Genomic DNA, 27,506 nt, shown 5'->3' with positions numbered 1-27,506 from the left:
GAGGAGCCAGGAAGGTAGGTTAATGGGAGGGGCTAGAATTGGGAGGTGTGGGACCATTTGGGGGTGACAAGGACAATCCACCTGGCCACCCTGTCCCAAGTCAGACCAAGGGAAGTTTCCCATAGGTGAAATTCTCCATCTGAATTCCCCATGGCTGTGCACCAAGGAAGAGGTTCAGTAAGAACTCCTTGGACAAGTCATTAAAAAATAAACCAAAATATTTTTGGTGTTAAGGCAGGGATTGGATCATGTCTTAACCAGTGTTTTCCAAGTTTAAGGTCAGTACAGGCAAAAATGGGATCTCCTTTTAACAATTTAACATCAACAACAACAGGGGCACAATCTTGCCTTTACCACCCGCCTGGCTGAGTTCTCATCACCCCAATGCAGTAGGTGCCACAGTCTCCTGTGATTATCTGAGATAAAGAGGAGGAAAGAAAGGACAAACAACTGACTCATTTTAATGGATTTGTTTCAGACGAGAGGAACCTGTAATTTCTCTTAGGCGTGTTTGACCGACCCACTGAGGAGTGAATCACAGACTTACACAAGCCTCGAAACCCAGGGCAGGTTCACAGTTCTCATCGGCTTCTCACAGAGGCTAGTGAGCACCAGGGCCTCCTCGGCTTCCTTTCAAACATGGAGAAGGCAGATCACAGCCGCTGACATCGTGGGGGGTGCCAGGGCGGACACAGTGATGGTGGGGCACCCTGGGGGGAAGCCTAGCGCCGACCCCCTGCTGGGCTGCGGGATTTCCTGGATGCCGTGAGTACACACGCCACACCAGCGCCTTTTCCTGCTGCAGACAGGATTGTCGTTAGACATATCCCAGAGTGGGGAAGATGTGTGATTTATGATGGTATTTTCTGGAATGCTTGACTCTGCAGGAAACTTCCCTCCCATTACTTAGAGATTGGCTAACTCAAGTCTGGAGTATTTCCTCAGTCTCTTTTACATTGGTTTCTTTTTAAAAAGTCATTTGTCATTTGCTCTAAATTGCTCACTCCTAGGGCTGAAAATGGCAATTAAATCCTCTGTTTTCCAATAGTCTCCCTTGCTTGATAATTGGATGAGAAAACTAGCTTTCAATTCCCTTATTTAGGCTGAGTGTAAAGCTAGATGTTTTCTTTCTTTCTTCTTCTTCTTTTTTTTTTTTTAAATGAAGCATGCTTTAGTAGCTTCTTCTTTTAGTGGGACTGACAAAGCTGCCCTTAAACGGGAAACATTTCCTCCACTGAACTGCTGAAACCTTTTTGCAAAGGCATCTCACCCTCCTTTTTGGCCAATACTATGTCATTTGATGGTATATATTCCTTATACTTTGAGGACAATTCTGGAACCTCTAAAGTGTGCATCTTAAGATGCTATTTTTTTTCCTTAAGTGTCAACCCTCCAGGGAACTTTCTTCATGAAGCAGGGAAATTGCCTGTCTTATCAATTTCTTTAACATCATGTAAGTATCAAGATAGTTGGTGAGATGCTGGAAGCTTTCCAATTCTGAGATGATGTGATTATTCAGACTTAACAGAATTTGAATCCAGACTGCAATTTTCAGAGAAGATGCTAAACTACAAAGGCCCGGGCTGGACGCCATCTAAAATAATCTAGGATGAGATGTTTCTACTAGCAAATCTTTCGTATCTTTTTCTTCCCTCAAGGCTCCCTATGAATCAACTCATCCATGGCAAGGGAGAACCCGTAAGAGAGACTGAATATATTCTATATCAAGGCCAAGACACACACAAACAACTTGCCATCTGGCTAAATAATCAGAGTCTTAATTATCCTAGTGGGATAGACAGGAGATTAAGCTGAGGGGAGCAACACACACACACACACAACAAAATGTGGATCACTGAACTCACCCTCCAGTTAACCTTTCTGAATTGATCCTTCCCACCAGTGGGATTGGCTGAGGAGTATGCAGTGAGGTGCCATCTAGAAGGTTTGAAAATGAGTTTTCTCTTCCTCTCACCTTGGGGTGAAGTTCAGTGGAGCGCAACGCTTTGGGAAAGTGTCCAGGGAGTTAACAAACATTCTCAGGCAGCTCACCTCCGAGCGTTTTGCATGAAGAGGTTTGAGAGATCACACATTTCCTTGCATTCCTCCCCGCCTGACTGCGCCTACAGTTCCCAGGTTGCACTTCCTATTATTTTCTTGGCAAGTCCTGATGCCAGCCCTCACTCATCATGTTCAGACAGGCGGGGAGCGCCTGAGCCTGTGTGAGTCACCTGCTCCAACACCGTCTAACATCTAGTATCAGAAACAGTTCCAGGACCCACGAAGGCTGACTGTATTTTTGAATTCCAACGCGTTCAGAAACTCAGTTCCAGGTTCAGGGAAGATGGGACAGTTAGAAGATGGTGTTTAAACATAGCCAGGACCTTCTAGGTCCGTCCAGGGAAACAGTATTTTGTGATTCCCGACTTGGTGGCGACAGTGTGGAAAGACACTTGCACTGTCATACTTGTGGAAGACATCACTAATCTGGCAGCCCACAGTTTCCTACTGAAACTAGATGAGACCTCAAAACCTTTCTTTACATAAGGCTCCACGTAGTATAGCAAAGAGGCGGTCCATTAGACTGGGTGCATTTCAACTTACATTACCAGGTTCCAAGTTTATCCAAGGGAAGCTTGGCGTGCTGCAGTCCACGAGGTCACAAAGAGTCAGACACGACTGAGCGACTGAATTGAACTGAAGTTTATCTAGCATTGCAAGTATGCTCATCTGTTCTGCTAAGAGAGGAAAGTTATCTTGTGATTTTATTTGTTAATTAATCATTGAATTAATTTATTTTTATTGGAGTGTAATTGCTTTAGCAGGCTTGCACAATGGCTCAACAGGTAAAGAATTTGTCTGCAATGCAGGAGACTCAGGAGACAAGGGTTCTACCCCTGGGTCGGGAAGATCCTGTGGAGAGGGAAATGGCAACCTACTCCAGTATTCTTGCCTGGAAAGTCCCATGGACAGAGGAGCCTGGAGGGATACAGTCCAATGGGTCGCAAAGAGCCAGGCATGACTGAGCAACTGAAAGTAGATAATTGTTTGACAGTGTTGTGCTAGTTTCTGCTGTACAATGAATTGAATCGGCCATGTGCATACATATATCCCCTGCTTCTTGGACCTCCCTTCCACCTAGGGAGAATGATCTTGTGATTTTAAAACAAAAACATCAGAAGCTGGCATTATTCACTCTTTTATTCATTTCTCCAACAAATATTTACTGAGGTTATTATACACCTTATGCTGTGCTGGATGCTGGGGACGGAGAAATGCCCTTCTATGTTTACCTCCTAAGTAATGATAACCTGAGTTTCCCACAATGTGCAGTCTATTTTCTCTAGGGTTCTGGGGCTAAAAGCTTTAAGCCCAGTGCTGACCCCATGTCCTTAGGGCTCAGAGCACAGGCAGTGAATGGTGTGCGAGGTGCCTATGGCTGTGAATTCTCCAGCAAGTTAAATCCTGAGATGCAGTCCCTCTGGGACTTTTGAGTGCAGCTGCATTTTCCTTTAAGCCTCTGAAGGCTGCAAACACTGTATTCTCTCTCTCTCTCCAAAGTAATCACCATGTCAGAGCAGGGAGCTTGGCTTCCATTCAGCCACCTAGAACTGCTGCTTATTATTAAGTGAAAAGCAAAAGGAGGTGATTCACACCTCTATGAGGATGCACAGAGAGTTGGGTTGCGGGAATAAGGAGGAGTAATTGGAAATTTTCTAGTTCCTGAGAAGCTGCCATTCCAGATTGCTTGTTGCTTTTATTTTTTTTTAATTTTATTTTTTCAAGAGTTTTTTGATGTGGACCATTTTTAAAGTCTTTATTGAATTTGTTACAATGCTGTTTCTGTTTTTTGTTTGTTTTTTTGCCCGAGAGGCTTGGGGGATTTTAGATCCCTGGTTAGGGATCAAACCCACAGACCCTGCACTGGAAGGTGAAGTTTTAACCCTGGACCACCAAGGAAGTCCCCTGATTGTTGCTTTTATCTCTGAAATAAATCTCCTTCTGGATACTTTGGGACAAAGTGTGGAGTTGCCTTTATTGGGTGACTAGTATAGAAGCTGGAGGGAGTTTCTTTGTAAATCAGAAGCTATTTATTTACCTAATTACCGAAGATGGCCTCTGGTGAGAGTTCTTTTGCATCTTTCTTTTCCTCTTTTTTATTCTCCATTTCTGAGGCTCTCTTGCCCTCCCTGCGGTCATCCCAAACTTCTGACTGCCGTGTATCTGTGCCTGCCTCCCTTCCCTCTCTACTCCGAGCATCATCTCGAGTTTCAGGATAATTCTGGCTTATTTCTTGGACTAAAGATGACCCTACACTGCCTCCTGCTTTCAGGATGTGCTAACCAGGACTATCACCCTCTGCTGGGCTACTCTGCATCACAATTTGAGTGAATTAAAGGAATTAGCACAGGACTAGCATGGGGTGAAGTGAAGTAATTCAGTCGTGTCCGATTCTTTGTGACCCCACAGACTGTAGCTTGCCACGCTCCTCCATCCATTGGATTTTCCAGGCAAGAATACTGGAGTGGGTTGCCACTTCCTTCTCCACGGATCTTCCTGACCCAGGGATTGAACCAGGGTCTCCCGCGTTACAGGCAGACCCCTTAACATCTGAGCCACCAGGGAAGTCCCTGGTGGTAGCATGGGGTAGGGGTCTGACAAAGGCATGGGAAGCTCAAATCTGGGGAGATTAATGTGTTCCCAAATAGCATACTGTCTTTGGATAGCAGCTTTCAATGCACCCAAGGCACTTTTGATGATGGAGTAAATTTGGTAAAACCTGGGTGACAGTCTTATCACTTCAAGAACTCTCGGGACTTTGCTATATGAAAGCTTGTGTGTGTGAGGGGTGGGTGGTGGTGGTGGTGCTGGAATGCAGTGATTCCCAAATGGACTTGACCATGGACCCCCCCTGCTCTTCTATGAGACCAGAATGCCTTGGCAAAATCCATTAGACACCAAATTCTGTATTGTTTGCCTACTAAGAGCAAAGCAGAGAGATTTCCTGAATTTGTAGAACATTTAAGTACTCTTGCCTGGAAAATCTCATGGGCAGAGGAGGCTGGTAGGCTGCAGTCCTTGGGGTCGCACAGAGTCGGACACGACTGAAGTGACTTAGCAGCAGCTTAAGTATATAAAAGCCCCCAGTGTTGTTTTTCTTCCATCCTTTTTCTCGTTACCTTTTGATGCCTGGGACAAATTGTTGCCCAACTGATGGTGGATAATATGCATCCATCCCATGATAAATATACATGATTGCAGCGTTAGTCTGCTACTGGGCTAGAGCTGGCTTGTGCTGCCTCAAGAGAGTTGACTGTTATGTTTTCAGGAATTAAATTATATAAATATACCCCTCAAAAGAATTTTCCATATTGGTTGCATTTCAACTTGAGATTTGGACCATTGAGATGAAACAATGTGAACCCAAGAACCTTAAATTAAAAAAAAAAAATGCTAGAGCTTTCTAATAAGACATGAGTTAGAAATGAGATTCTAGTCCAACCGTGTCATTTCAAAGGTAAGGAAACCAAGGCATGGAACATTTGTCAGATTTGCCCAAAGCCATCCAGCAATTCCTGAGAATTAGAAGTCTCCTAGCTTTGGGCTTTTTCAGTGAAAATCACACTCCCTTGAATTGAAGTATCTGAGTATTTACAGAGCTTGAGAATGAGTTTTGACCTAGCTATCTTTTAAAGTAAAAACTGAAATTGCCATCATTGTTATACTCATTAGAAAGAAATCATGTACTCAACCAAGTTTCTCAAGAAGAGCTGCTTCCTTAGAAACAAACAAATAAAAAGCTTTCTGGACACACACAGCGTCAGAATTTATGGTCAGCTAGTACTGAGTGAGACTTTTAGTGCTGCGTACGTGAGAGCTCAGTCATGTCTAACTCTGAGACCTCATGGACTGTAGCCCTCCAGGCTCCTCTCTCCATGGGATTATACTGACAAGAATATCTGAGTGGGTTACCGTTTCCTACTCAGGGAATATTCTGATGCAGGAGTTGAACCCAAGTCTCCTGCAGCTCCTGCAGGCTTATATATATATTTTCGCCACTGAACCATCTGGGAAGCCCCTCTTATAGTGCCATAGTTCATCAGTTCTAAGATAGGCATTTTTTTTCTAACCTTTCAACATTTCTGAAATTGGAATATATTGTACAATCAGTGGCATGTCGTAGTTTAATAGGCAAGCTTTTTTTCTTTTCCTTTCTTAGTGGACATGAAAATAATGAATGATGTTGCTTACAATGTTGGAGTCAATGAAACATGATAATTTAATTCAGTGTAGCAATGTCAATTTGGGTACTTTCTTGTTTCCATCTTTACATGTTTATCTCTAGTCAGGCATGGACATGAATATAAATATATGTGCATTTTGGTCCATGTCATTTCTCATATTGTCTTCACTGTTATTTTTTTCCCTTTTAGAAGGCATCATTAAGCCCAACCAATGGATTTAAATTAATGAATCACTGAGGATAAGATATGAGTGTTAAAACCTCAAAGAGAATCTTACTATTTGTAGACATTGTGCTAGGCCTTGGAGAGGCATTTTATTTGTACTTCCATAAATTTTTCAGCTTGGTATTACACAAACTCAAAGTTTGCTCTAGTTGTCAAGGTTTTGTGTGTGTTAGTCGCTCAGTCATATCTGACTTCTTGCAACCCCATGGACAAATGTAGCCCGCCTGCCTCCTCTGTCCATGGAATTCTCCAGGCAAGAGTACTGCAGTGGGTTGCTAGTGCCTTCTCCAGGGGATCTTCCCAACCCAGGGATCAAACCCAGGTCTCCTGTGTTGCAGGCAGATTATTCACTGTCTGAGCCAGCAGAGACTCCCCCGTCAAGTCTTTACCAATGATTAAGAGAACGTGTTTCCTCCATTCTCTTCTGTACAATATCAACCTCTGATTATAGATTATGTTGGCAGTGCTTATTATTTTTTAATTCCTCATTCTCAGGGGTCTTAAGCTTTCCCCACTGCTCTGCAGAGCACTCTAGCTTTTGGCCTCAGCCAACATCTGAATTCTGATGGAAGGGATTCCATCTAACTCCTTCTGGTGAGAAGAGAAACAAGCCAATTGGAACTAACCTAAAAACATCTATCCATCTGACTCATCCCCATCGTCAAACTGGACACAAGTGAGAATGCTATGACTTCTCTTGAGTAATATCATTAAACAGTATCTCCCAGCATTTGTAGTAACTGAAGGAAATTTACCATATAATTATCCTACCAAGTGGTATGTGGGTTGCACATACCAGACAATGATAACATGAATGATTAAGTAGCAAATTAACCTCAAACTAACCAAGAATGCTTAGTTCAAAATTTGTGCTCCTTATGTGTATGCTTATGATTTCATATTGCATAAATATTTATGCCAGTAAAATTTTTCTTAGTTTATATGAATATATAAAATACATCATTTCATAGTCTTTCACAAAGAGCATAATGATCTACAGAAAATGCCATGGTTATTGGGCTATCTATTCCTTGAACATTTTTTGGAACTGTGGCCTTGGAGGCCCTAGCATTGGTTGGGGAATATTTTTGGATTCCATAAATCACATCATGTCACTATGCTAAACCCTTGACTTTCTTTCAGCAAGATTAGCTATAAGCAGGATTCCTATAATGAAAATAATGAAGAATGAGAGTGGCCTCTCACCTGAAGCCTTAGACAGCAGGCATTATTATTTATAAATGCCTCCTTTTGGCTTGACTTTGATCATTTAACTGTGCATTTCAAACAATGTTCTCCAGGTACAGGAGAATCGCACTCACCCATCAGTCTTATTCTTTGGTTCTGAATGTAGATATCTTTTCTGCCTGAGAAGTGTACCTGGGGAAGGAGATTGTGATCAGATTGTGAGGAATAGCAAAGAGAAAGGATCAAGATGACCAATTCAGCAGAAGTGAACAATTTTTGACTTGACAAGGAAAATGAATCTTATAGTCTATATTTCTGTTTTTCAGATTGCAGGTTCCATCCATTAGAGGTTTGTGAATTCAATTTAGTGGGTAGCAACCAATTTTTGAGAGAATGTCAGATAGAATAAAGTGGAATACAAGACAAAAATTGTGACTATATCAGAATGTCTTGCTTGCAGATAGGAAGAATAGTATTTTAACATAAAAGTTTTTAAAATATAAAAATTATTTATTTTCAAATGTTTATATAGAGATAGCTTTATAGACACATATTTTTGTCAGTACACACTGAGTCACAATGTAAGATCTGTTTATTATTGGGTTATGGTAAAAAATTCTTGAAAGCTCAGTTCAGTTCAGTCACTCAGTCATGTCAGACTCTTTGTGACCCCATGGACTGCAGCACACCAGGCTTCCCTGTCCATCACCAACTCACAGAGTTTGCTCAAATTCATATCCATCAAATTGGTGATGCCATCCAACCATCTCATCCTCTGTCATCCCCTTCACCTCCTGTCTTCAATCTTTCCCAGCATCAGAGTCTTTTCTAATGAGTCAGTTCTTTGCATCTGGTGGCCAAAGTATTGGAGTTTCAGCTTCAACATTAGTCCTTCCAATGAATATTCAGGACTGATTTCCTTTAGGATTGACTGCTTGATCTCCTTGCAGTCCAAGGGACTCTTAAGAATCTTCTCCAGCACCACAGTTCAAAAGCATCATCTTGAAAGTTACAGGAGAATTATATGTAAAACATACAGTTATTTTAAGACAACTCATACTGGTACTTCTGTTACTTCTCTTTGTGAGGATCAGTTAAAAATCTATCCTAAACAATATTGATACTGAAAACTGCCTTCTGTGCCCATCCACCGATTGGTTGCCTACGTGAAAACTTCTTTCTGCCCACACTATAAGACTGTGAATTCCACAGTTCTATTTCAACACCTATGCAAATCCATTACCGACTTTGCCTGTCATTTTGCCATGTTCCCTTTCCCCTGCTCAGACTTGTTCTACAAGATGATGGTATAAGTCAAAACATACTTTCCCTCTGTTCATTGGTTAGGCGCTCAAAGACAATTTTAAACTAAAAGACAACTTGGAAGCCTTCCTATAAGTGCCCGTGGATCGTCATCTCGGCAAAGGGCACAGTGGTGTCGTGAAAGTCCCTCTTGGTCTTGACTCCAACTAGGAAGGCTTTATCCAAGATCCTTGAGTTTTGTCTGCTTCGGGACACAGTTTGCCTCGGGAGCCTAAATGGATAAGAGTGAGTGTATCTCCATTGGAGCATAAGGAAATTTACCTTTGCTGCGAACTCAGTGGTTGGTTAGCTGACTAAATATTAGGTTAGTTATGTGGTATTGTCATCTTCAGCTCGATCCACCCTTGTCTATTGCAGGTGAAGATCTTCTTGTGTGAAAATGAAGTCCCAGGCAACCACGATTTGCTGTTTAATATTATTTTTGGCCACAGAATATTCTCAGAGTAGATTCCATATCCGCGCAAAAGTAAGTTTGATTAATTCTTATGTGGTCCCAAGAGAAATCAATCAGGTCTCTGAGATGATTAATTTATGATAAATAACATGTCATTTCAAAGAAATTTTCAAATGATTACAATGTTACCCTTTCTGATGGCAACTTTCTAAAGAAAGGGACAATGAAATGTTGAGAGTTGGCTGGGGCTTGTGACGGTACCATATTATTGTCACAGGGTGCGACAGTATAGTAGAAAAACCACTTTGCAAGCCATGGAGTATGTAGACAGGCAACTCTTGAGAGGCAGAAGCACTAACTTGGCGGTCAAGCAATTTAGGTTCAAACCTTAAGTTTATCTGTTAGCCGCACAAGTTGCTTCAATTCTCTGGGTCTTAATTTCCTTACCATAACACGAAGAGTGTCTTTTCCTCTTTTAGATTTTTACAGTCCTTTATAGCTACAAGGTGCTTAGTCAGGAAGTTGTGTCTGACCCTTTTGTGACCCCATGGGTTGTAACCCCCCAGGCTCCTCTGTCCGTGGGATTTCCAAGGCAAGAATACTAGAGTGGGTTGCCATTTCCTTCTCCAGGGAATCTTCTCAATCCCAGGGATTGAACCCATATCTTCTGCACTGGCAGGTGGATTCTTAACCACTGAACTACTAGGGAGACTCGGGTTTGATCCCTGGGTCAAGAAGGTCCCCCTGGAGAAAGAAACGGCAACCCATTCCAGTATTCTTGCCTGGGAGATCCCATGGACAGAGGAGCCTGGCAGGTTACAGTTCATGGGGTTGCAAAGGAGTTGGACACCCTTAGCAACTAACAACAGCAACATAGCTACAAAAAGATTCTATTATTGCAACCTAGCACTCATTCCTAGTATCTTCTCACTTCTTTCTCTGTGTATCCGGTGGACCATATTAGTTCCCTATCATAGCTACAGTTAATACAAGCAAAGAACAGTTTAGTGCTCTAATTGTTGCCACTGTGCTCTCCATGGGTCCTTAAGCTTTCCAACAGATGTACCCAATCCCCTGACCTTCAGAGCCTATGTGACCACACCCAGTTTCTAGCCTTCACTGGGGGCAGCATGTTCTCTGCCAGGGCTCACATCCCTTCAGCAAATTCCTGCAATATCAAATGCCATTTTCTTTCTAGTCCTGAACACATTTTCTCTTCATATTCACATGGAGTCTCTAAGTTGAGATGAGAGAGAAGAGTCCCACTGTAAAGAAAACCTTTGAGAATTTATGTTTTACAGGATGGAGATAAACTTCAGGGTCCTGAAAGAAAACCCAAGACTGGAAGAATTCAAGGTATGTAGCTACAGAACAGTCTTCTTCCATTTGAAGCCTGGGCAGAATAAAGGAAGGGCATGGATATTGCAGATCAATCCCCAGACCACAAGTTTTCACACAGAATAACAATCTCAAATAAGTTCTAAATGTTAAACATCATCAATAGATTTTCTTGCAATTATACTATTACCCACGGCATAATCAATGAAACAAGTTGGCAGATATTCATACATGTTCTAGAACAGTAGATGAGCTGCTGCTGCTGCTAAACTGCTTCCGTTGTGTCTGACTCTGTACGACCCCATAGATGGCAGCCCACCAGGCTCCCCCATCCCTGGGATCTCCAGGCAAGAACACTGGAGTGGGTTGCCATTACCTTCTCCAATGCATAAAAGTGAAAAGTGAAAGTGAAGTCGCTCAGTCATGTCCGACTCTTAGCGACCCCATGGACTGCAGCTTACCAGGCTCCCCCATCCCTGGGATTCTCCAGGCAAGAACACTGGAGTGGGTTGCCATTTTCTTCTCCAATGCATGAAAGTGAAAAGTGAAAGCAAAGTTGCTCAGTCATGTCCAACTCTTAGCGACCCCATGGACTGCAGTCTATAAGGCTCCTCCATCCATGGGATTTTCCAGGCAAGAGTACTGGAGTGGGGTGCCATTACCTTCTCCAAGAATAGTAGATGAGAGTCCCTTTTAAAACTCAAAAGGGAAATCTGAACTAATGAGCTAACAAGAGGCAGAAGAGTGAAGAGGACAGGATCATTCATTCCTTCATTCAAAGATACTTTCAAGGTTCTTAAAAGCATGTAGCACTCTGAGGCTGAGCTATCTATTCAGTGATGTAATAGGTATCATGTTGGTGAGATTGACAGAGGATGAGATGGTTGGATGGCATCATTAACTCAATGGACATGAGTTTGAGCAAGCTCCAGGGGTTGGTGATGGACAGGGAAGCCTGGTGTGCTGCAGTCCATGGGGTTGCAAAGAGTTGGACATAACTGAGCGACTGAACTGAACGGAACTGGCAAGACTGGTTACTCTGGAGAAGTGAGAGACAAACTGTGGAATCATCATGAGAAGTAAGATAGTGAAATCCTCCGGTTCTCATCCACGTAGATTACTGGAATCTGCACAGTCATGGCCAAGTATATTTCTGGGGGCAAATACAAATCTATACAGATTTGGAGCTAAGAAAGGAAAGAGGAGAGAAATGTATCTAATATGCATTGAACATTTACGACAACACTGACCCAAGTGCTGTACAAGATGCTGTCTCATTCAATGTTTGTAACAAGAATATGGCATTACCTCCAAACTATATGAATGAGGGAATTGAAATGCACTTGGCTTAAATAAATTGCAACAATAGATACACTTGGGTGGATGTCAAAGAAAGATGCAAAACAACCTGCTTCTATTCTCCTGTCCGAGTAATAAATATTTGTCATCAATATTCTTTGGCTCACAGCCAATAGGGCACTTCAGTTTGTATTTATTTCAATACCTTGATAGTTCTCAGTATCATCTACTTCTTCCTACTGCCCTGCTGCTATCTGAAGGCAGTTCTTCCTGGGAATACTTCAGCAGCTTCATCAAGTCAATCCACTCTCCTCCTGGGCCAAATTAGGCTGCCGCCAGTTTTTTTGAATAAAGTTTTATTGAAATCCAGCCATGCTCACTCATTCACACATGGTCTTTGATTGCTTTTATGCTACTAAGCAGAGCCGAGTATTTGTGACAGAGACCATATGGCCCTCAAAGCTGAAATGTTTACTCTCTGGCCAGCTTTGTTATATTTAGCAAAGACATAGAATGTCTGGTGAAATTTAAATTTCAGATAAGCCATGAGTGATATTTCATGGGTTATACATAAATGAAAAATTATCCACTGTTTCACTGAACATTTTTAGTCAGTTCTCTTTATTTGTGGATTCTGTGTTTGCATCTTCTCCAAATCAGCACTCACAGAGCTCTCTGAATTATTAACAGACATGCACAGAATAACAGAAAAATGGTCAGCCAAGGTGCATGTTCTCAGTTGAATGAGGTGGCACTTGACCTTCCTACTATAAACAAGTGTTTTTTGTGGTCTATGTAGTGTCACGTGTTTTGTGGTTTTGTTTTTAGCTGGTGATTTTGCTGTTTAAAATCGCCCCCAAATATAGTTCCAAGGTGATGTATAGTGTGCCTAAGAGGGTTGTGATGTGCCTGATGGGGAAAATATATGTGCTGGATAAGCTTTGTTAATATGTTGTCACGAGTTATAGTACCCTTGGCTGTGAGTTCAATGTCAGTGAATCAAAAGCATATATTAAATAAGATGTCTTTAAATGCAAACACACAAAACAAGCTTATATAGTGATATATTGATTGGTTGGTGACAATGTTGTGAGCAGAAGCTTATAGGAACCTAATCTTGTATTTCTCCTAGAAGTGATGGTTACGTATTCACTAATTCAGCATTTGTGGCAGTGACTTTATAGATTGTAACTGCTGCAAATGGGAATTGAGTGTATCTGAAAACAAAACCAACATTTAACTGGCATTTAACCTGTATTTTATCTGGCAACTCTATTTACCTGGTCCTTTACAGAAAAGTTTACTAACTCCTGCTCCATGCATCGTTAATTATCTTTCACAAATCGAATCAGGTTTCCTGGTAACCCTCATATAAACACAGAATCCAAGGTCTTTCAGGACTTGACCCTGCTTTCCTCCCCACCCTCATCTCTTGCCACTCTCCCCTCAGACACTCTGAATCAGTTTTTATGAATGACCCTCCTTTTCACATGTTCTTCACTCTGTCTGGATATCAGCTGGATATCACAGTCTGCCTGGCAGGTCTTAGTGGTTGCCTTCTCTGGGAAGCAACCCCCAAGCCCCAGGAAGGAGTTAGATGTCCTTGTCAAAGTGTGGAAATGCTAATCAGTCCTCTTTCTCTCTTCTAAGAAAAATGCCATGGACCTTGCAGCACTTCTTCTAATTGCAGCCAGCCCTGTGCTCAGCACTTTCATGGAGAAATAGGATTTATCTGTAATGGAAACAAGTGGCAGAAATCAACTGAAACATGTACAAGCCTTTCTGTGGAAGCACTCTTTATGGTGATGTATTTGCATATTTGCATCTTATTTGCATATTCTACAAGAAACATTTTAAATGTTTTTTGTTCAGCATGACAATAAGTCTCAGATCTGGACTTGAGGAATTCTGCAGAGTGGGTTCAAATTTGTTTCTTATCATCCCTTCCTCACCCAAACTCTCAACCACTTTATTTTGCCTTCTCAAAATCTTTACTCAAAAACAAACAAACAAAAAAAGATCTGAAATTCATTCAGACAGTGACAAACACTTAGAGATTAAAGTTTTAGCTTTAAAAATGGATTTTCATACCTCTTATGCTAATCAATTAAGCAACTGAATTTGTCTACAGTTAAATTCATTTTGATATCTTTTTCTCGTACTTTCAATCACTTGACCAAAGGAAGACAAGGTGTGTGTTCCAGAAAGAATAAAAATCCAATGAATAAAACAATTCTCAATTAAAATATTTTATGTTGTATCCTTTCACTTAGCCACTGTTTCCTTCTGCCTCTCCTTCATCCCTGTAGAAGCACATTTGTCTCTGCATCTCCTAAAATGTCAAGGGTTTTTAGAATAGGAGTATCAATACAGTCTCTGTCACTTCAGTTCAGTTCAGTTCAGTTGCTCAGTCATGTCTGACTCTTTGTGACCCCAAGGACTGGAGCACGCCAGGCCTCCCTGTCCATCACCAACTCCTGGAGTTTACTCTAACTCATGCTCATTGAGCCGGTGATGCCATCCAACAATTTTATCCTCTGTTGTCTCCTTCTGCCTTCAATCTTTCCCAGCATCAGGGTCTTTTCAAATGAGTCAGTTCTTCACATCAGGTGGCCCAAAGTATTGGAGTTTCAGCTTCAGCATCAATCCTTCCAATGAATATTCAGGACTGATTTCCTTTAGGATGAGCTGGTTGGATCTCCTTGACATGTTGGGTGCTTAATCATTTTTGAGTGAAATAACCATCTTTTTACAACAGGACTCAGACAGTGCATCACGCCTCTCCGTGGCAGCACCGTCTATAACTCTGCACATTCTTGACTACCAAACCCCAGAGCCCATCAGGAGTGTAGCTCAAGGAATCCAAAAGAATTGCCCACTGGATTATGCCTGCATAATTAATGCTGTGAAATCATCAGAAGCAACGTCCGGAAATATTGCATTTATAGTGGAGTTACTAAAAAACATTTCTACAGATTTGTCTGATAATGTCACCCGAGAGAAAATGAAGGTATTTGTTAATTTCATTCAAAAATCTGACAGTTTTTTGTTTCAAAATCTTTCACTTTAATAGTTTCAAAATAGTTTTCAGGGTAAAAGCTACCATAACCAGAAAAACAACTCATTTCAGTTTTGGGAGTGGATTCTTCCTAGTTTATGGATGTTTTCAAGAAATAGTGAAAATGAAAGTCACTCAGTTGCATCCAACTCTTTGTGACCCCATAGACTCTACAGTCCATGGAATTCTCTAGGCCAGAATACTGGAGTAGGTAGCCTTTCCCTTCTCCAGGGGATCTTCCCAACCCAGGGATTGAACCCAGGTCTCCCACATTGCAGGCGGATTCTTTACCAGCTGAGCCACAAAGGAAGCCCAAGAATACTGGAGTGGGTAGCCTATCCCTTCTCCAGCAGATCTTCCCAACCCAGGAATCAAACCGAGGTCCCCAGCATTGCAGGTAGATTCTTTATCAACTGAGCTATCAGGGAAACCCCTTTCAAGAAATAAGAACATTTTCAATACAGGTTTTTGTACAGACTGAATATTTTCAAGGAACTATCACATAATGATCCTGTGAGGAAGATTTTGACTACTGTAAAGTTTCCCAAATTTTATTTTTGTAAAATGTAATTATACTGAGAAATGTTAGCAGAGGTTTCGTTTCTTAAAAGAGAGATCTGTAGTACAGCAGATATAGGAATTCTGGGGTAAATGAAGCCAAGTAGGTCTTATGGCAGGACTTTATAGAGCTTTAAATGTGTTAATAAACTTTGGCACTCTTCACAAGGGTGGAGGGAAGAATAAGGATATGGTGTGCTGTACTTGGATTTCCATAGGACTGTTTCCTCCTTAAACAGTCATTAATATCTCATGGAAAACTTGGGTTATACAAATTGAAGTTGGAAATGCTGCCTGGGGCATATAATAAAGCAGGCAACCCTTCTCTGTAGTTCATCTCATTTTATTTCATCTTATTTGCTTATTTCATTTTATTTTATCTTATTTTTTTTACTTTATATTTATAGATTTTTTGAAATTGGGGTATAGTTGCTTGACAGTGCTGTGTTAATTTCTGCTGTACAGCAAAGTGAACCAGCTTCAGGTATACATATATCCCCTCTGTTTTGGATTTCCTTCCTATTTAGGTCACCACAGAACATTAAGTAGAGTTTCTCGTGCTATACAGCAGGTTATCAATATCATCAGTTATCTATTTTATCCATATTAGTGTATATATGTCAACCCTCAATCTTATTTTATTTCATTTCTTTTTATCATATTTTGTTTTTAGCATTTCTAATTTTTTTCCTCTCTCTGAAGTCCTACTAGTATGAGATTCTAGTAAACAGTGAATTTGAAGAGAAACATGTCAAATAATATCAAATCGTCTGATCTTTAGAAACTTGAGGTTTTAGAAATCAACTTTGTGCCACAGTGTGTACATCCCCAGTATTGTATCCACTTTTCTCCACTGCAGAGCTACAGCAAGGTGGCCAACCACATCCTCGACCCAGCGGTCATTCCAAACTGGGCTTTCATTCCAGACAAAAATGTCAGCTCCGATTTGTTGCAGTCAGTGAACTGGTTTGCGAGGCAACTCCACATCCAAAATGAACCTGAGCACATTGTGGATGAATTCTTCATTCAGACGAAAGGGTTCCCCATCAACAACAATACCTCAGAGAGAAGTCTCCGTTTCTCCATGAACTTGAACAACACAGTGGAGGGTATCCTAGGAATCATAGAAATTCCCAGGCAAGAGCTGTGGAAGCTGCCTCCAGATGCATCCCAAGCTGTTGGTATAGCTTTTCCCACCTTGGGGGCTGTCCTGAAAGAAGCCCACTTGGAAAACGCCCGTCTTCCCAGGCTGGTAAACGGACTGGTCCTTTCAGTGATTTTACCAGAAAAATTGGAGCAAATCTTATTCACCTTTGAGAAGATCAACAAATCCCAGAATGCCAGAGCCCAGTGCGTTGGCTGGCACTCCAGGAAAAGGAGGTGGGATGAGAATGTCTGTGAAACAAAGTTGGACATCAAGAATAGAGTGAAATGCCGGTGTAATTACACCAACGTGATGATGTCTTTTTCCATCCTCATGTCCCCCATATCTGTGGACAACAAAGTCCTGGACTACATCACCTGCATTGGGCTCAGCGTCTCCATCCTTAGCTTGATTCTTTGCCTGATGATTGAAGCCACCGTCTGGTCCCGGGTGGTCATGACGGACATATCATATATGCGACATGTATGCATTGTCAATATAGCTGTGTCGCTTTTGACTGCCAATGTGTGGTTCATCTTAGGCTCCAACTTTAACAAAAAGGCCCAGGACTACAACTGGTGTGTTGCGGTGACATTTTTTAGCCACTTTTTCTACCTCTGTCTGTTTTTCTGGATGCTCTTCAAAGCCCTGCTCATCATCTATGGACTGCTGGTGGTTTTCCGGAGGATGATGAAGTCCCGCATGATGGCCATTGGCTTTGCCGTTGGCTATGGGTGCCCATTGGTTATTGCTGCCACCACTGTGGCTAGCACAGTGCCAGGGAAAGGCTACGTGAGACGTGGTGCCTGTTGGCTTAACTGGGATGACACCAAAGCCCTTTTAGCCTTTGCCATCCCAGCCTTGGTCATTGTGGCTGTGAATCTCGTTGTGGTTTTGGTTGTGGCTATCAACACTCAGAGGCCCTCTATTGGCAGTTCCAAGTCTCAAGATGTGGCCATAATCCTGAGGATCAGCAAAAATGTCGCCATCCTCACCCCACTGTTGGGACTGACCTGGGGTTTTGGAATAGCTACGCTCATAGAAGGCACTTCCTTGATATTCCACATAATCTTTGCCCTGCTCAATGCTTTCCAGGTAAGTTCTGGGAGAGAGACTTATTTTACTGATACTATTGATACTATTAGCTACTTTTTATTTACAAAATATTATTACCTTATAATTCTGGCTATACAACAAAATATGGCTATGGTTTAAAAATACAGAACACCACATATTCCTTCCATTTCCATTCATATCTTAGAGACATTTATCTGTGACATCTCTCTGTCTATTGATTGTCCAGTTGGATTTCGATGATCAGGCTGATTGGGTAGGCATCTCCTTTTGTCTTTTCTAAAGTTTCAATGTGACGAGACATTGACCTTCACTTATGGAGGACTAGTCTTTGGTAGGGATGTGTGAGGCATGTATTATGCCTCAAAACAAGCACAATTTTTATGCTTTCTCAAGTAGTCTAGGCAATCTATGAAATAATAGTCATTTTTCACAGCATGCAGAGATGGTCCATGCCACTCACTTTGGATGTTAATCAGTCAGGGATTCTCATACTCCTTCCCTGCTATTCTCTGTAAAATAAATGTCATTTGTTATTCACAGAAATGGATCCCAGCAATGTCACTTTCTCTGGTCCTCAGACTTCTCCTCTGTAAAATAAAGATGGATCTAAAATGATCTCTAATGTCTTTTCTTGCTTGACATGCTTGCTTTGATAAGATTATCCATCTAAAAGTCGTTCCACTTCATCTTGGCTACTAAGCCACTTTTAGGAAGCTGTCATTAGGCTGCTTTCTGCACCCATGAGTAATAGAAAATTTAGGAAGTTTATATATATATATATATTTATTTAAATACGTCTATTTATTTGGCAGTTCTGGGTCTTAGTCGCAGCAAGTAGGATCTAGTTCCCAGACCAGGGATCAAACCCAGACCCCTTGCATTAGTGGTGTGGAGTCTTAGCCACTGGGCCACCAGGGAAATCTCAGAAGGTTTATATTTTTAATATATTTTAAATCAGGAGCTGGCAAACTGTGGCCTGCTGCCTGTGTTTGTAGATAGTTTTATTGAAATACACCTTACACATGGGCTTATATACACATCTTTTTATTGAAAAAGTCTTATTGAAATATACCTCACACACACACATTTTGCCTCTGGTGGCTTGAGTGCTACAGTGGGAAAGGTGAGATAGTCAGAACAGAGGCTGTAAAGCCTGCAAAGCCTAAAGTATTTATTATCTGCTTCTTTTCAGAAAAATATCTTCAAAAACATTTTGACCAATGCTTTAAATTAAATATAACTGTTTAACAAAGCAACAAAGTATTCCATATCACTATTACTCTACTTAAAAACCTAATGTGAAATAATAAAGCCAACTTTACAGTAATTCCAACTCAGTACAATTATATATCTTACTCATAATTTCTTAATAACTATGCTGCTACTGCTAAGTCGCTTCAGTCGTGTCCGACTCTGTGCGACCCCATAGACAGCAGCCCACCAGGCTCTGCTGTCCCTGGGATTCTCCAGGCAAGAACACTGGAGTGGGTTGCCATTGCCTTCTCCATTGTGTGAAAGTGAAAAGTGAAAGTGAAGGCGCTCAGTCGCATCCGACTTGTAGCGACCCCGTGGACTGCAGCCTACCAGGCTCCTCCATCCATGGGATTTTCTAGGCAAGAGTACTGGAGTGGCTTGCCATTGCCTTCTCCGTAATAACTATGGAGAACATTTATTTCATTCTTTCCTCTGTATTGCTTTAAAGAGAAACTTTTTCTTAAGGTTTTCTTTGGGAGTGGGATCAAAAGCTCTTGGACTCACATAAATCTCCCCTGCTCTTGAAGTTATACTCATTACCACTGACCTCATCCTACTTGTACTTTGCAATTTAATTAAACCCCAGGAAATTTTGTTCTGCATTTCTCTTTTGGATCATTTCTCTTTCTATTTTCTCGATGGAAAGACAATTTCTAGACTCCCTTTAGTTACACACATTCCATTTTTCTAAAACAAGCGTTCTCTGTGACTTACAATTAAGCATTTTCAGTTTTATGATCAGTGTTTCTTCTCCATGAAACCATCCTTAGAAACCAGGCTTCCCTTCACTCTTGTGGCAGTATTCAGATTTTCCTTGGACCCCCAACTCCCATGACTTAAAAGAATTGACTGGCAATTATTCTGACTTTGTAGGTGACCAGATAATTTAAACTCCAAGAGACCCTGGTCTTATGGGTTTCTTTAGACTTCTCTCTCTTTTTTTATGCAGTAACTTATTTCACCAGTTTTAGAGACTGTAGCTGCCTGTTTCTTGACTTTTCCACTGAAAGTAGACTACAATACATTTCATTTTCCCATGACACCTTCCCTGATTGTGACTTTGAATGACAAAATTTTATGTGTATGTTACTATCATCATGAGTAAGAACAACCACCTTAATACCTGGGAAGAAAGTAAACAGATTTAATAAGTTTGAAAACTATCCTACATTTGAAGCCATTCAAGAAATATCAATCACTCTCATGCACAAGCTTGAAGGTGGTCCTCTTTTTTTGAGGTCCATTCAAAGAAAACACTCATTAGTGCAAGAGAATCAGTAGACACTGAGGTTTCTAATATATGATAACTATCTTTGAAGGAATCTAGAAGAGTGGTGTTAAAATAACTTCTGGATTATGGTCTGCAGAACTGTCCCTCATACTTTTGTTGAATTCTGTCACAGGGGTTCTTCATCTTGCTGTTTGGAACCATTATGGACCACAAGGTAACTTGAATTTGTGTCACTCACTGTAAATGTTTTTTCCATGTGGTTGGGGGGAGCAGGAGGATGAAGCAGTCTTGATCAGAGAGGATGTGGAGAAGAGTTGAGTTTGTGGGGTGGTTCAAGGTGTCAGCTGCAGGGGGTTGGCGGGTGGAAAGGGAAGAACCATACTCTGTCTTGTCCTGCTCCTTCTTAAGTCAACTGGAGGTTATATTTGAACATAGCCGGTGAAAAAAATAGAAACCATGACCAGAACTTTAATCTTAATCCTAAATCTAGTTATGATTACACCTCAACTTTTATCCAAGTTTCATTATTTTCCAAGCATGGTGCTGAAACATCTGATGCTGCTTCTGCCAGAGTTGCTGGCCTCAAAGTTTCAGGACCCAGGTCTAGACCTTGAGGATGTTGTCATTTCTTCACTCTCATTGCTTCTTTAGATACGAGATGCTTTGAGGATGAGGATGTCTTCACTGAAGGGCCAGTCAAGGGTAGCAGAGGTAAGCCTCTCCCTTTCAGTCTCAATACTGGAAGGTCTGTGTTCTCAGTAGAGTCATAGAGAGACAAATACTATAGCTCAATATTGGGGATTTGTTAGCAAACAGAATCATAAGGGCATACCTTTATTCATTCATTTCTTCAATCAACAAATTTGAAGTATCCTGCTAGAGCTTAGGGTCACTGGAACATACCCCTCAAGAAAAGTTTCCAGGGAATTCCCTGATGGCCCAGTATTTGGGACTCCATGCTTTCACACTTGGGCCTGGGTTTGATCCCTGGTTTGGGGAACTAAGATCTTGCAAGCCCTGCAGCATGATGAGAAAAGAAAAAAAGCAAAGTTTCCATACTGGTTGTATTTCAACTAAATACATTTGGACCACTGAGAGAGAGACGATGTGAACGCGTAGACCATAGATTCATAAAATGCCAGAGCTGGAAATAAGACGAGTTAGAAATGAGATACTAGACCACCCTTGTCATTTCATAGGTAAGGAAACCAAAGCCCAGAGTACTTATGAGATTTTTACCAGAGGGACCCAGTAATTTGTGAGAATTAGCATTCTTCCTGCCATGGGCTTCTGCAGTGAACCACACTCCCTTGAACTGCAGTGTCTGTGTATCTAAAGATTTTGAAGATGACTTTTGACCTAGTTATCTGTCTCATCAACCACCAACTGAAATTGCTACCATTGTTATATTAATGAGAAAGAAGTCATTTACTCAATCAACAGTTTCTCAATAAGAGCTGCTTTTAAAACAAACAAAAAACTCTCTGGAGATATACAGAGTCAGAATTTACAGTCAGCTAGTACTTAGAGTGACTTTTAGTGCCAAAGACCATCAATTCCAAGACAGGCATTTTTTATCCACCTTTGCATATTTCTGAAATTGGAACACATTGGGTAATCAGTGGCATGCCATGACTTAATTGGCAAGTTATTTTTTCATGTTCTTCCTCCGCAGACATAAAATATAATGATGTTGCTTACAATGTGAGATTCAGTGAAATATGATAATTTAATTCAGGGTAGCTGTGTCAACTCTGGTACTTCATGTTTCCATTGTTAAATGTTTATCTTCAGTCAGGTATAGACATAAATCTATGTGCATTCCAGTCAATGCCATTCTTCACAGACATCAGTGTTATTTTTTTCCCTATTTAGAATGCATCGTTAAGCCCAACCTATGGATCTAAATTAATGAATCGTTGAAGATAAGACGTGAGTATTAAAAAATCAAGGAGAAGCTTCGGGAAGGGAACTGGGGATATCTTTCAGAGAATGGAAACGTCTTTATTGCCGAGCACATAAATGAAAATACACACATCTTTAAAACCCACGTCAGCTCAGTTTACTTGATCAAATGTTAAGAATACATCTTTTTTTTTTTTTTCTGTCCTCAGTGAGAGGATGCAGTCATCATCCACATTCTGATACAGGATACATCTTGATGTTTCAGTTCAGTTCAGTTCAGTCGCTCAGTTATGTCCGACTCTCTGTGACCCCATGAACCGCAGCACACCAGGCCTCCCTGTCCATCACCAACTGCTGGAGTCCACCCAAACCCATGTCCATTGAGTCGGTGATGCCATACATCCATCTCATCCTCTGTCGTCCCCTTCTCCTCCTGCCCTCAATCTTTCCCAGCATCAGGGTCTTTTCAAATGTGTCAGCTCTTCACATCAGGTGGCCAAAGTATTGGAGTTTCAGCTTCAACATCAGTCCTTCCAGTGAACACCCAGGACTGATCTCCTTTAGGATGGACTAGTTGGATCTCCTTGCAGTCCAAGGGACTCTCAAGAGTCTTCTCCAACACCACAGTTCAAAAGCATCAATTCTTTGGTGCTCAGCTTTCTTTATAGTTCAAGTCTCACATCCATACTTGACTACTGGAAAAACCATAGCCTTGGCTAGACGGACTTTTGTTGACAAAGTAATGTCTCTGCTTTTGAATATGCTGTCTAGGTTGGTCATAACTTTCCTTCCAAGGGGTCAGCGTCTTTTAATTTCCTGGCTGCAGTCACCATCTGCAGTGATTACACACACCTTAATTCCATCGTGCAGTGAGTGTAGACACTTACAGCAGCCCCATTGTTGAGAAGGAAATCTTAATTGATTGGAATCACAAAGCAACAAGCACGTCTCTCCCTAAAGAAGCTGGTGTTCAGAATCATTCCTAAAGGGATGAGGGTGGAGTTGCACAAATCAGCTGCCTACTCACAGGCACTCTCTGAGACTTATTTCTACACAGGTGAGATCAGGGGGAAACAAATATTAGTCAGTCGTGTAGGGCAGGATGAGTCACACAGTGGCAGCCTGAAGCCAGAGAGGTAAAAGCAGAATGTGGGCAGGGTGATGGAACTTGCTGTGCTTTTGTCTCGGAGAGGTGTCCTGCCTTTCTGCATGGATACCAAGGAGTCTCAGACTCTTTTTTTAAACACCACCCAGCAGCAGGCACAATCTCTTTTACATTCCTTTCCTTTCTGAATCATGGCCCATCTATTGAGCAATGGGGCAAAGGAAGGGGTTGAAACAATCTCATGGAATGAAAGACTCTCTGAGTTGGAAGAAACTTTAAGGGCCCTCCTGGATTAGAGATTACGCAAACCTGCTGTCATGCTGCTGTGGACATTGGCACGTGGTGCCCAGAAGAGGGAAGGGGCTCTTTCATATACATTGACTGGCATGTACCGGGTGCTATGAAAACAGAGGGGAAAACACTGGTATATTGCCCTTAGTTAATCGCCTTCATGTTTGAATTTTAATTTTAGAACTTTAAAGGGGAGGATTCAGTAGAACTTTGAAGAGCTAACGCCCCCAACTTCTGTCCATTTCCTAGTCCATAGGGATCTTCCCTGGTGGACAGTGCTTTAGAATTTCTTGATTAGTAAGTAAGGAGAGGTAGTTCAGATGACCAAGTAAAGCTGATCTTTCCATTGTTGTTGTAAGTCATTTCTGACTCTTTTGCTACCCCAAGGACTGTAACCCACCAGGGTCCTCTGTCCATGGGATGTCCCAGGCAAGAATACTGGGGTGGGTTGCCATGTCCTTCTCCAGGGGATCTTCCTGGACCAGGGATTGAACTCACGTCTCCTGTATTAGCAGCAGATTCTTTACCACCGAGCCACCAGGGAAGCCCAATCTTTCCATCAAGGTTCTAATTTGATCTGTTTGGGGAAGCTTCTTAGACCAGCAGTCCCCAATCTTTTTGGCACCAGGGGTTGGTTTTGTGGAAGACATTTTTTCTATGGACCGGAGGGTGGTGATGGTTTCAGGATGATTCAACCCTAGCCCTAACCCTAACCCTAACCCTAACCCTATTGTTATTACATCAGCTCCACCTGAGATCATCAGACATTAGATGTCAGAGGTTGAGGACCCCTGTATTAGACTATCTTGGGTGGAGGAGGCTGGGCCACCTGGGGATACGATCGCTAACCATTCTAGAGGAGAGGTGTAGATGAAGTCTCCACTTTAGCTAGCTCAGCGTATCTGGCTGACTGTATCTGTAGCTGGAGACAACCAGTAGAAGACAAAGTCAGGGACTGTACCACTTAGGAGAATCAGAGGTGCTCAGTGTTTGGCCAGTATCAGGAGGAAATGGAGGAAGGAGGTGGAAACACACCAACACCTTGCCCCACAGAAATGCTCACCACCTCATTCTTCAGCTTTCAACCTCTATTTCTGAACCTGTGAAGTGGGGGGTGGATGAGGATTGCATTCTTTCAGCACATCTTCAGTAGGTGACCCTGGGCCTATTGAATTCTCCTGGTAATTGCAGTCTCTTTGCTATTTACATCTGGACCCAGGAAGAATTAGAAGCCCTCAGAAGCAGCAGCTGGCACCACGCTGGAGCCAAAACAGGCTCAGAGGATAGGATGGGAAGTTCATGACCAGGGATCCTCCCAAGTCTAGAATGGAGGGCTGGCAGCCCTGGGAAGGTCTTTCAGCAGAAGAAAGCAGGTCCCCCGTCAGGGGGCTGAGAACAGAATTACAGCTCAAGACACAGGCAGTTGGGGAGCACAAGGCTGGATCGTGGTCGAGGCTGGGGTTAATCACAATGCAAAGGCAGTTTTTCAGATCTTAAACCAGGACACAAAATCCTAGACTGAAGGGGTTTGGGGTCAGAAAAGGGGCCGGAGGTGAGATACGGAGGGGCCCTCCATTGTTGGAAACACCACATACCCCAGGGACCTCAGGTGGGACTGTTATTAGGAGCAAGGTCTGGACATGTGTTCGGAGAGGCCCTGGGACTGTGGAAGGACAGCAGCAGTGTGAAAATAGGGCAGTTTTCCCCACATCCCAACTGGGGGACCCCGTCCTGGGAAGCAGGGGAGGAAAGTGAAAGTGAAGTCGCTCAGTCGTGTCCGACTCTTAGCGACCCCATGGACTGCAGCCCACCAGGCTCCTCCGTCCATGGGATTTTCCTGGCAAGAGTACTGGAGTGGGTTGCCATTGCCTTCTCTGAGGGGAGGAAAGGGAAGGGCATTTTTAACACGCGGCCAACGCTGCACAGCGCCCTCTGCTGATTCATACGGACTGCTGCTACTGCTGCTAAGTTGCTCCAGTCGTGTCTGACTCTGTGCGACCCCATAGATGGCAGCCCACCAAGCCCCGCTGTCCCTGGGATTCTCCAGGCAGGAACACTAGAGTGGGTTGCCATTTCCTTCTCCAATGCATGAAAGTGAAAGGTGAAAGTGAAGTCGCTCAGTCGTGTCCGACTCCTAGCGACCCCATAGACGGCAGCCCACAAGGCTCCCCGGTTCCTGGGGTTCTCCAGGCAAGAACACTGGAATGGGTTGCCATTTCCTTCTCCAATAGACCCAGTAGGGCTTGTTATTAACCTAGTGTGATTTCAGAGTCACTAGGATGGCTCCTCCATTCTTCTGAAATCTCTTCCACGTATTCATGGTTAAACTTCACTTAAAAAAACTATTCCAAGTGAGAAACGGGACGAATAGAAGGATACCCAGAGAGAAGTACCAAGGTTTTCCTAGGAAGTTGCAAATTCAGAGGACTGAGTCATTCTAGAGATCAAGCTTACTTAGCAGAAGGGCGAGAGGGGGGACCTTGAAAATTTAGGCATGTGGGAGTGGCATGGAGAAGGCAAAAGGCACAGAAAAATAAAGCTGGGAGTTTAGCCTTCCTACTGTGTGACCTTGAAGAAATTGCTCAATGTTTCTGTGTCTCCACTTTCTCATCTGTAAAATTAAGCTAATAATAGTACATACCTCTCAGGTTTCGGGACTCAATGAGCCAACATACTCAAGATTCATAGACTAATACCTGGTTCGAATTAAGTTATCGGGTTTTGTTGTTTTTTGTTTAGTTGTTGTATCCACCTCTTTTGCAACCCCATGGAATAGCCTGCCAGGCTCCTCGGTGCATGTGATTTCCCAGGCAAGAATACTGGAGTGGGTTGCCATTTCATTGTCCAGGGGAATCTTTCTGACCCACGGATCGAACCTGTGTCTCCTGACTTGGCAGGCAGAGTTTTTTTTCACCACTGAGCCACCTGGGAGGTAAGTTGTCCATACATGCCAGCTATTATTCTGACTTAACCAGCATGTCAATCATTTTGCCTAGGCTGCCCCATGCTTCATGGAAGTCCTGGGTCCTGGCTGGAGAATTGAACTCCTGCAGGTGGCTGGAAGGCAGGCTGGAATGTAGAGGGACAGTCATGTTTCCTTGGAAGACTTTCTCTTCTTGCCAGAAATGACGCCTGAACTCTCAGTAAGAAGGTTTGCCGAGGAAAAATTGAGGAGAGCATTTGGTGACTGGGCTTTAAGGATGTGGATTTATGAGTTCTTTGATCTACCCATGACCTGCAAAAGCCTAGCTTGTTGGTCAGCGTTGGCAAGATTAAGACTTAATCCCCTTTCACCCCCAAGGACTTGCTCTGCGGTTCCTTGGCTCAACCTCCCATGTCTCTGCATGGATCCTGGCCCTTTGGGAGGTCAGGATCTGGATCCAGGTTTGGGGCAGGTTGGGATAGGCATGGGGGTGGGGGTGGGGAATGGGGTGGCAGGAAACACACTTTATTTACTTTGGAGACAGTTAAAGCATGCTAGGTTTCCTAAAGATAGGCGACAATAATAATAATAATAAAGAGGACTTTTTTGGGGAGCTGGTTGTGCAGCTTGTGGGATCTTAGTTCCCCTACCAGGATTTGAACCTGGGCCCTCAGCAGTGAAACTGTGGAATCCTAACCACAGGACCACGAGGCAATTCTCAAGAGGACTTTTCAATGTGCTTGCTATTTTGCTCTGTTTTAGACCTTGAGTAAAATAATTTTGCCCCTGGTACCTTACTTTCTTCATTTGTGAAGCAGAAAAAAAAAATTCTTGTAGTTATTATTATTTGTGTGTGCATGAGTGTGTGTGTGTCTGTTTAAACAACTGTACATATGTAAAACGATTTTGGGTGTTATTTCAGAAATAAAAATGAAAATTTTTATTTTC

At 42.4% G+C, this 27,506-nt stretch overlaps 1 protein-coding gene across 3 annotated transcripts; it reads left to right on the top strand.

Annotated features, from left to right (window-relative positions):
- Positions 1-579: 579 nt before the first annotated feature.
- Positions 580-27,506, top strand: ADGRF4 (adhesion G protein-coupled receptor F4). 3 transcript variants are annotated; one of them, XM_044929200.1, is made up of 11 exons: positions 580-765; positions 9,006-9,206; positions 9,339-9,447; positions 10,677-10,731; positions 13,663-13,814; positions 14,771-15,022; positions 16,488-17,867; positions 20,507-20,548; positions 20,986-21,045; positions 22,210-22,266; positions 26,632-27,506. In XM_044929200.1, exons 3-10 carry the CDS (start codon positions 9,361-9,363, stop codon positions 22,255-22,257), a joined length of 2,076 nt encoding a protein of 691 aa, XP_044785135.1. In that variant the 5' UTR covers positions 580-765; positions 9,006-9,206; positions 9,339-9,360; the 3' UTR covers positions 22,258-22,266; positions 26,632-27,506. The 3 variants fall into 3 exon arrangements, with proteins under 3 accessions (XP_044785135.1, XP_044785138.1, XP_006076177.3); XM_044929203.1 differs by lacking the exon at positions 9,006-9,206 and adding an exon at positions 6,966-7,146; XM_006076115.3 differs by lacking the exon at positions 9,006-9,206.

This window comes from Bubalus bubalis, chromosome 2, assembly GCF_019923935.1.
Source record: "Bubalus bubalis isolate 160015118507 breed Murrah chromosome 2, NDDB_SH_1, whole genome shotgun sequence".
NCBI lineage: Eukaryota > Metazoa > Chordata > Mammalia > Artiodactyla > Bovidae > Bubalus > Bubalus bubalis.
This window is presented reverse-complemented; position numbering and strand designations above follow the sequence as displayed.

What these genes read in the sequence shown, in the direction of transcription:
- ADGRF4 (XM_006076115.3), top strand. Translation starts at nt 9,361, where the DNA reads ATGAAGTCCCAGGCAACCACGATTTGCTGTTTAATATTATTTTTGGCC. An exon ending in TCACCCGAGAGAAAATGAAG is followed by an intron (nt 15,023 to 16,487) that starts GTATTTGTTAAT and finishes TCTCCACTGCAG; the next exon opens with AGCTACAGCAAGGTGGCCAA. An exon ending in CCCTGCTCAATGCTTTCCAG is followed by an intron (nt 17,868 to 20,506) that starts GTAAGTTCTGGG and finishes ATTCTGTCACAG; the next exon opens with GGGTTCTTCATCTTGCTGTT.